This window comes from Gobius niger, assembly GCF_951799975.1.
Source record: "Gobius niger genome assembly, chromosome: 1".
NCBI classification, from domain to species: domain Eukaryota; kingdom Metazoa; phylum Chordata; class Actinopteri; order Gobiiformes; family Gobiidae; genus Gobius; species Gobius niger.
The window spans coordinates 49560922-49570811 of NC_136852.1; the positions used below are offsets into that span (position 1 = coordinate 49560922).

Here is a 9890-nt window from a genome sequence, read left to right on the forward strand (position 1 = left end):
TTTATTAGTGGCCACTCCATGGTTATACAGCAGGAAACCCCATAGCGCCAGGAAAGCACAGTCACAAGAGAGGGACCTGCACAACCAGCTTTAGCAATACTAAGTAACTTGTTTACTTTAATAAATCCTTTTCGTAGTCCCTCTGGGGGTAATACAAGTGTTAATGGGGTGATTGGGGGGTCTTTCATCTCCCCCTGGTGTCTCTGGCCAGAAAACCATGCTTGCAACTTTGATGCCCCCAGGTCGGAGGCCCCAATACACACTAATGGAATCACGAAGAAGAAGCAAACTGCGGGCTAGCGCCACGTAAACAGTATTTACAGCCATTGTGTAATTGGATGTACAATATCCCTCTCTCCCTTTGTCTTTACTGTCAGCGCAGTATTTACTCTCACGGACAAATAATAAATAAAAAACGCAATATGCTACGACACCTGCAGTGGTGCTTATGACCTCTAGGGTGCACGAGTTAACTTAGTACTGCTTTAATTGTTATATATTTAGTTATTTGGTAGGGACAGTGCATGTGAATGAACACACCACACCAGATTGTAACCATGGGCTAATTTGCATCTGTCGTCCCACACTCGTGCACTCTCAAACATCCTGGCCTAGTGGTGCAGACACAGGAAGAACAGGCAAACTCCACACCTTCCAGGTGGGGATCGAACCCTGGACCTTCTGGCTGCAAGGCAAGAAGGTTTTTAAGAGTTTAATTTGTTGTCACTGGTCAGGTAAATTGGTGGATAGCTTATGAAGGCCATCTGGAATAAAAAAACAACAACAAGCAGCTTTGGAATTTGCAGATTTGTCAGAATAAAAAAAAGGAATAAAACTTACTTTTAACTTTTTATTTCACTTCTTGATCTTTGTCAAGACATTTTCTTCCACAGCGAGTCTTTCATACAGATCAAGCAGGTTCCTTCACAACAACATGCATTCGATACAAAAAATTGAAAAAAAAAACATTTGTGAAGTTTGTGTCCTCATGATGGCCTGTTATTGTGCAATAAAAACTTGTCCAATGAAGAAAAATGGACAAAACCCTTCTAATAGATTAAGTGTGTAAATGCCATCATAGTATCGTGCAGTGACAGCAGGGCCCCTTTGAGTGCAGTGTCTGTGTTTGGTCCACAGGTGGCGCTCCAGGAGACATGGGTGTTTCCTCTTTGGACTCCGTGAGCGACCCGCTGGACGTGGACAGCATCCGGCCGCAGACGAGCTCAGCCGCTCTGCCGTCCATCGTGGAAATGTCTGTGACCGTTTTCTCCCGCAGAGACATGTCCCCGTCGTCCTCGTCGTCGATCAAAACAAACTCTTTCAAATAAGTGGCGCCTGTGCCTTGGATGCTCTCCTCCAGGATGTGAGCGTCTATGAAAGTCAGTGTGGAAGTCTCCGTCATAGTTTCTGGAGGGTCTGTGGAGTTGTCATCTGCTTGACTTGATGTTTCCAGGATCCATGCTGAGTTTTTGAGGTCTTTGAGCTTCACGTCGGGGCTGTCGGGGGGGTTTTGAGGAGCAGCGTGGCCGTTTCCAGGGAAACTTTTGAAAGAGACCTTTTGGAAGTCTTGGTCGACCTGGACCGCGCTGCTGCCCGTGGGAGAGGAGAGAGGGATGGTCTCCGCTCGGTCCTTGGAGCGCTTCTTCATCTGGGATTCTCCTGGAACACACTGAGGGACATTACATATTAGACTTTAAAAATCAGTTCTCAATAGGGAAAGACTTGAGGCTTGACTTGATCAAATGGATCCAAGACCTGTTACTCTAATTCAACTTCTATGGCCAGGACTTGAGACTCAACCTGACTGGAGTTAAAAAGATCTGATGCTTTTCCTGAAAAATAGCATGTTTGTTGTTTGACTTCATTAACTTAATTCTTGATTAGGGCTGGATTCCGTTAAACGATGCCAGAATTGTATTGGGCAAAAGGTTTTGGTACTACTTGTATCAAAACAATAAAAGTATCAAAAGCAGTTACTGAAAATGTAAAAAGAAATCCAGTTTTGATGCTGTTGAGGTGCTTTATTTGTCATTATACAACTACTGTACAGCTTTGTCCCCTGCATTTGACCCCTCCTTCGACGCCGCTATGGTGGCCATCTCCAGATGTGCAGCCAGGCCTATTGTACATGCTTTTAGTGGTAGAGGAAACAGGAATACCCGGAGGAAACCTACGCAGACACGGGGAGAACATGCAAACTCCACACAGAAAGGCTCCGTCCAGGTGGGAATTGAACCCGAGACCTTCTAGCTGGGACATTGGTTGTCTCAGCTCAAATCAGCTCAGCTTTTCTTATCCCCAATTTTTAAACAAATTCTTTAATTATTTTTGCAATTTTTTATTACTAATATGTTTGTATTATTTGCTCCCTAATCCCCTCCTATTTTTTGAGAAATTTTGCCCCATCTTTTTTTACACTTATTTTTGCAACATTTTCTCCCAATTTTCAGCCATTTTTACCCAAATTACGCCCCATTTTTCACATATTTCTTGACGTTGTCCTCCATAGTGTTTTCTGATTGTAGAGGACAAATATTTTAGCATAAGTGTATCGAAATCATTCAGCTGTCGGTGTCATAAACCAAGTATCAAAGTACTGGTTTTGGAATAAACAGTACCCAACCTTATTCTTGATCCATTATGGTTTATTGGCGTCTGATGGAGCAGCTCTAATGATCATCAGACATGTGCTTCTCTCGCTAATCTCTGATATACTCTCTGCTCAAATTAGGATTACAGTGCTGCCCCGTTGAGTTCCAATAAGATTGTGAAGTTATGTTCTAAAACAGTGGTGGTTTTCAGTTTCAGTTCCAATTTCAGTGGGTCACAAGCCTTTTTCTTAGAACTTCTTTCAAATTGTGTCTATTGAATCGGTCTGAAAACGCTTCCTGGGTCTCTTAAAATATTGCTTTGATCATAATTTCAGCTTCATATGTTTATTCAATGCTTATTCAGGGATAATTTAACATTTTAATGAATACTTTTTTCATAAGATATGACCCAAAAATGACTTTTTAGGGGGTAACAGCTTGTCCTCATTGAGTGATGGATCCAAACACTCAGCTGAGAATCACTGCTTCTAAAACACAACTTTGTTCTGTTTTTGAAAGAGAATTGCACTAAAAGCTAAAGACTAAAAGGTTGTTGATGGGTTTCGCTTCAAAATAATAAAAGAATGAATCTCCCTGATGGACACAAGCAGACAAAAAACTCCAAGGTTCAAAGTGTTTTTTTTTACTGATGAGCTCATGTCACAATAAAAGCTTCTTTAAAAAAGGCTTTTACCTTTGTACCAATAGAGTTCCTTGATTTGTTTTATCTGCTTTTGTGAAAATACAACAACCTCAAAAAACGTTTTCAATCCCTCATCTAGTTTTTGTCGTCTTTGTGCATGGAATATTGCAACTAAACTTCCTCATTTCAGAAGTTTTGAGTTTTCACACTTTTTGCCAATAGCTGTCATTATAAGCCCCTCACTGCAGCTTTGGAGGTATTTACACATAAATGACACCACACTAAACCAAATGAAAACCCCAAATCGCTGACAGCATTGGACAAAATTGCAAGTAGCAGATCCCTCCTGAAATCCTCCGCACCTTCATTCACAGTCGGCAAAAATCAGTCTGCAGCGTCAAGGCACTTTCTTGCTCTGGAATAGAGCGAAATGAAGCTGTTTTGATGTTTTCAGCGCCTCAACAGAGTCTGGAGCTGAGTCAGCCCCAAAGGAACAAGTATATTCATTATCATGTACTTCTAAAAGATGATGGCCTTAGTTTTTGCTACATGCACTCTATAACTCAAATAAAAATATAGTCTTAAGAGTAGAAGACTGCGACACGCTTTAGCAGCAGCAACAATATGTTTTTATGCTCCTTCCTTCCGACTCAATCATCATTTGCGCCATGATACCGCACACTGCATTTAGGCTGTGTTTAAAAATGCACGTCTTTGTTTTAACTGGAGCAGATAATGCAGTGGCACGTGCCGTAGTGTGCAGTTTGGAACATGTCATTTTGCTGCGTGGGTCTCGCTGAATAAATAAAATAAAGAGGGACTTTTCAAAGATGCCGAAAATAACTTCAAATCCCAGGAGGAACCGAAGAGCTCACATCACTGAGAGAGGAGATCTAAAGACATGGGCCGACCTCACGCGACTAACACAGCGACAGAACATGAAGCGCTATAGTAAATCTAATACTGATTATAAAACATGTACTGACTAGTTCTGCCGTCCTGTTTCAATGCAGTCATTATGTGGGCTACTATTCATTAGGTCGTAGTAGTTGTATATTTTAGGAACACATTATGAATTCCTACAATCACTATTTTACTAGAGTGTACAACACGACAACATGATTACACATTTACAAGGGCTGGGACAAAGTATCGCATTGTGTTGTATCGCAATATGTTTTGCTGCAATACCAAGTATCGCAAGACTTTCATTAGTGTTTGGAGGCATTTTTATCATCACCAGTGACAGTTAGTTACACAGCACTTTGTTACATTGTGTGTTAAAACAAACTTTTCAATCTTAACACTAACAGTAAATGTCAAATGGTTTATAAACTTTGGAAACATGACTCTTGTCTTTTTACACATTACTTCTCATAATTACTCACTGTATCGCAATACATATCAGATCGGCCCCTGAGTATCGTGATACGTATCAGCTCATGACAAAAGTGGATCAGCCGAGCCCTAATTTTTACAAACTTCCTGGTTTGTGATGATTAAACTGGTTAATGCAGTGATGCTGTGCAGAATCATATAATCAAAGTCAGCTCTATCAATTTTACTACATTAGGCCATAGGCTACAGCTCTCAGAAAGTGTCCAGAAATTGACAACTGGCACATGGAAATGACAAATTGTTATTAAGGATAATTAAACCTCCCACAAAAACTTCCACAAGCTTTGAAACTATAGCCTTGTAGCTGCTTCTAATGAAAAATGGGACATTTTAGCCTCTAATTTTAACCTCAAAGTTCACACTAATACAAACAATACCAAAAATATTCAATATGTGGAATATTAGGTGGATAGGAGGGCCAGTTGTAACAAAATCTCATTATATTTTGAAAAGTGTCCCATTGAAACAAGCACATAAGGGAACCTCGTATTTCCCAATATCACATTTTCAGATTAGATTTTATGAACATGAATAACAAATTGCTCCAGATAAGTTTAACTTATAAAAACTAATAAGTAAAACGTTTAACTCTACAAACAAAACATTCAAGGATTTTAGGATCTTCACATAATTGAAACTAAACCATTGATAAATCAGATCTTGACTTGTTACTAACTATCAAGAGTAACCAGACCAACCGACAACAGAATCGAGCACAAAACCATCAGTAAACCAGATTTAACAAAACCAAGGCTAACTCAGTCGAGGTGCCAGTGACTTAGCAGACAAACCTGCAACAAAACCTATATCCAAAATAGGACTGTATTTTTTAAAGAAAAAACCTCTCGACACTCATACTGTACCAGAGGAGGTCCACACACCACTTTTTGAGAAGCACTTTAACTATAAACCATACAATAACCTTCAAACAAACATCTTTAAACACAGTTGGCTCAAATCTAAGTACCCTTCCTCCATTGGATCTGCAGCGCGGCTGGCAGCAGACTGACCTTCTTCCAGATGACTGAGTAGAAAGCCTGACAGAATCGGGACTGTATAAATTAGTAATGACGACTGATGTACGTGTTACAGGGGCGGCCACTCCTGTCCCGGCAACAAAAGATGAAAAATACGTTTGAATTAAGCGCACGGGGGCGGTTCTGTCTCAGAAATGATGACAAATAATGCAGCTTTAAACTGTGTCATAAGAAACCAACACTGTGGAACGACTGGATGACTTTGGTGTTGCATCCATTATAATTTTGGTCTGGTATTTTCATTCTTCTTATTGTAGGTGTCATGGAGTCTGACTCTTAGCAACTATGGGCCAGTGTCGATTCATAGATTAGGCTTTCAATAAAGAGCCAGGAATCCTATCACTTTTACTGATCATCATGTTTTGTTTAATTTAGAGGCAGGAAGGATATCAGTCATTGTGAGTTAATGTCATCTTTATTCTTTAGAACAAAATTGTCTCTACAAATACTATGATGTTCCAACTTCCAGGGGAGACACTGCAGGTAAAACTAATTTCTTTGGTCCATTTTTGCTCTCTTCTAACAAACAAATGTTCACTTGATTGATAACAAATAAATCTGCACAACATGGTGTTTCTATGTAGCACTGACTACATGGGAATCTGCCACTTCAAGAGCCATTTTCTCCAAATAGGCGACAGTTTTCTCACATTGTGGCAGCAACATCTCCACGTAAAGTAGCTCCTATAAAGTAAAATCAGTTTTATTTAAAGACTAAACATTACAACCAAATACAAATATGCCATGAATTTCAACCTGGCTCTATCCATTAATCAGTTTTGTCACCACAAATATACGCCATTTTAGTTATTGCTGCTCATGAAATGCATTGAACAACAAAAAGACTGTCAGTAATATAGTTAAAGTTTCAAATTGATGTATCTACATTTAAATTATTTCCTCATTCACTTCAAGTTTACATTTGGACCCTGCCCCACCAGTTGAGAACCGCCGGTAAAGACGGTCACTGATTCATTTGACCTACTGAACCTTGGGACGTTTATCAGCCACTGTTCCTGAACTGGATGAGGCTTGAAAACAGAAGTCAAATATTGGTTATGGATCTCGCAGGTACACGCATCAGTCTATGTATTAAAACTACATATTTTACTTCTGCCTTCATAAAATCTGTACTGCATGCAAACAAAGAAACTGATCTTTTTCTTACCTTTTGCAGCACAGTTTGTGTTTTCCCTCAGAATGGTTGAAATGTGGATCACATGTTAGTCCAGCTCACACAGCTTATGGTAGTTCTGTTCTTTCTGCTCACAGCTCATAAAGAATGAAAGAGAGAGGGGGGGGGGGGGGGGGGGGGGGGAGGGAGAGCAAGAGAGAGAGGAGAGAAAGGGAGAGGAGAAGGTCATGGGACGGTCCGATGATTGGAGTCACACTGGGATCTGATTTAACTGAGCTTTCGTTACCAGCTGCTGCAGTGACTTAATGCACTGAACTTACATAATAAATAGTTAAAATAGTACCTTATGGCTTTTACACCTCACTGGGCACTTTTACACATAGGAACCATTCAGCCATTCACTAACACATTGGCTTTTAGAGATATTTAGGGTAAGTGTCTTGCCAAAAGAAGAAGAAGAAGAAGAAGAAGATTAGCTGTCAACCTTTAGGTAAGTGGGTGTGTGTTTTACTAACTGAGCTACTGCCATGTTACATCTACATATTATTGGCCATTTTGAAATTGTTACCACCTGAAATACTTTTTTTTTTTTTTACTTGTCTCATGCATAAATGTCTCATGCACTCATCCCATTGAGTTTAAGTATAATTCATTGATCTTAAATCACAAATCAAATAATATATATTTTGAAACATTTATTATTGTTATTATTTCTTATTAGGGTCAAGTATGGAGAGTGCACAGTGTATATTAATCTCTTCTATTCATTGACATAAGAGTCTAATGAAATGAATGAGCTTAAAATTAAATCAATCACTCTTGAATCAGTCACTTTTGTCGATATAAACAGTGAATGTGGCTCCAGCTTCTTGGCAAGATGTGAAATATTTCCATCTCGAGCTTCGCCACTAGATGTCACCCAGTACCACACATTAAACTTTGAGAAGACAGAAAAGCCTATGAGTGACCAAAGTATGTTTTATCATAGATTATATATAAGTTAACTCACTTTATGTATATATCACATTTCAACTAACCATAACAGTCGCATCAAAGAACTTTACAACCCAAACAATCAAAGTCACACAATAGAAGCAACAATGTTTAGAACCCCAAGAAAAATGGATAAAAACATTAGTTTAGCGTCATATACAGTGCCTCTTGCACATTTTGTCACGTTTACAACCCTAAACATAAAGATTTTATTTTGATTTTTTTACTGAACGTTCACACACAAGTAACAGACAACTGTGAAGTGAAAGCGAAATGATACATGATTCTGTTATTTTTCAAAAAATAGAAAAGTGAAAAGTGGGGCGTGCATAAGTATTCATACAGCATTTTCTGAGTGCATTAAATTGCATTTATAACATTCTTAATGACTGCAGAATGTTCACTCCTTGGCCTAACGGTTAAATAGAGGCCACCTGTGTGTAATCTAGTCTCAGTATAATTTCAGTTGTTCTTTTAGGCCCTCAGAGCTGTGGTCGGAGTGTATTGGTCACTAAACAACATAATGAAGGTCAAGGAGCACCAGAGAGGTCAGGGATAAAGCTGTGGAGAAGTTTAAAGCAGCATTAAGTTATACAAAGATTTCCCAAGATTTAAACATCTCCCGGAGCACTGTTCAATCCATCATCTGGAAATGGAAAGAGTAAAGCACCACTGCAAACTTACCAAGACATGGCCGTTCACGTAAACTAACAAACTGAACAAGGAGAGCACTGGTAAGAAATACAACCAAGTGCCCCAAGATAACTCTGGAGGAGCTGTGAAGTACTTCCGCTGAGCTGGGGGAATCTGTGCATGGGACAACTATAAGTCGTATCTACACAAATCTGGCCTTCATGGACGAGTGGAAGAAGAAAGCCATTATTGAAAGGAGGTCATAAAAAATCCCGTTTGAAGTTTGCTGAAGTCATAAGGAGGACACAGCTCCATGTGGAAGAAGGAGCTTTGGTCAGATGAGAGAAAAATTTAACTTTTTGGCCCAAATGCAAAACGTTATGTATGGAGCAAACCTAACACTGCTCATCGTCCTGAGTGCACCATCCCCAGTGTCAAATATACGGGGGGGAAGCATCATGCTGTGGGGCTGCTTTTCCTCAGCGGGGACTGGGGAGATTGTAAGAATAGTTGGGAAGATGGATGGAGCCAAATACAGAGACATTTTGGAGGAAAACCTGCTGGAGTCACAAGAGAATTGAGGCTGGGGCGGAGATTCACCTTCAGCAGGACAATGACCCTAAACACAAAGATAAATCTACAATGGAATGGTTCAATAAAAACATATTAATCTGTTAGAATGGCCCAGTCAAAGTCCTGACCTAAATCCTATTGAAAATCGGTAGAATGATCTGAAAACTGCTGTTCACAAACGCTCTCCTTCCGATGTGACAGAGCTTGAGTTGTTTTGTAAAGAGGAATGGGCTAAAATGTCACTCTCTACATGTGCAAATCTTGTAGAGTCAAACCCCAGAAGCCTTGTGCTGTTATTGCAGTAAAAGGGGGTTCCACAAAGTATTCATTCATGCTGTATGAATACTTATGCAAGCCCCACTTTTCACTTTTCTATTTTTTGAAAAATAACAGAATCATGTATCATTTCGCTTTCACTTCACAGTTGTCTGTTACTTGTGTGTGAACGTTCAGTAAAAAAATCAAAATAAAATCTTTATATTTAGGGCTGTAAACATGGCAAAATGTGCAAAAGTTCAAGGTGTATGAATACTTTCGAGAGGCACTGTATATTCAGAAGGAGTGAAAAGCTTGTTGTTTTTAAAGGTGTTTTAAACTGGCTTAAGGAGCAAAATCTGACTTGAAGTATCAGGTCATATTGAACTTATGGTAAATGGTCTCAACTTTTCTACCATTATTCAGCCCAAAGTGCTTTTACAATAAAGAACCAGTCACCCATTCACACTCTCATTCACACTGACACTGGAGGCAAGGCGGGTGAAGTGTTTTGCCCAAGGACACAAATTGAATCTGTAAAATGGCTGAACAGAAACAAAAGACAAAACCTTATTTGACCTTATTTAGTCTATTTAGAAAGATTTATTTATGCTCTAAATAAATCTAAAACA

General features: G+C 39.4%; 1 protein-coding gene across 1 annotated transcript; it reads right to left on the minus strand.

The window, feature by feature from the left end:
- Nucleotides 1–1000: 1000 nt before the first annotated feature.
- Nucleotides 1001–6934, minus strand: LOC306972412 (uncharacterized protein). The gene is made up of 2 exons (XM_079569008.1): nt 6838–6934; nt 1001–1669 (listed from the first exon to the last, which is right to left on the minus strand). Exon 2 carries the CDS (start codon nt 1646–1648, stop codon nt 1076–1078), a length of 573 nt encoding a protein of 190 aa, XP_079425134.1. The 5' UTR covers nt 1649–1669; nt 6838–6934; the 3' UTR covers nt 1001–1075.
- Nucleotides 6935–9890: the final 2956 nt, after the last annotated feature.

What these genes read in the sequence shown, in the direction of transcription:
- LOC306972412 (XM_079569008.1), bottom strand. Translation starts at nt 1,648, where the DNA reads ATGAAGAAGCGCTCCAAGGACCGAGCGGAGACCATCCCTCTCTCCTCT.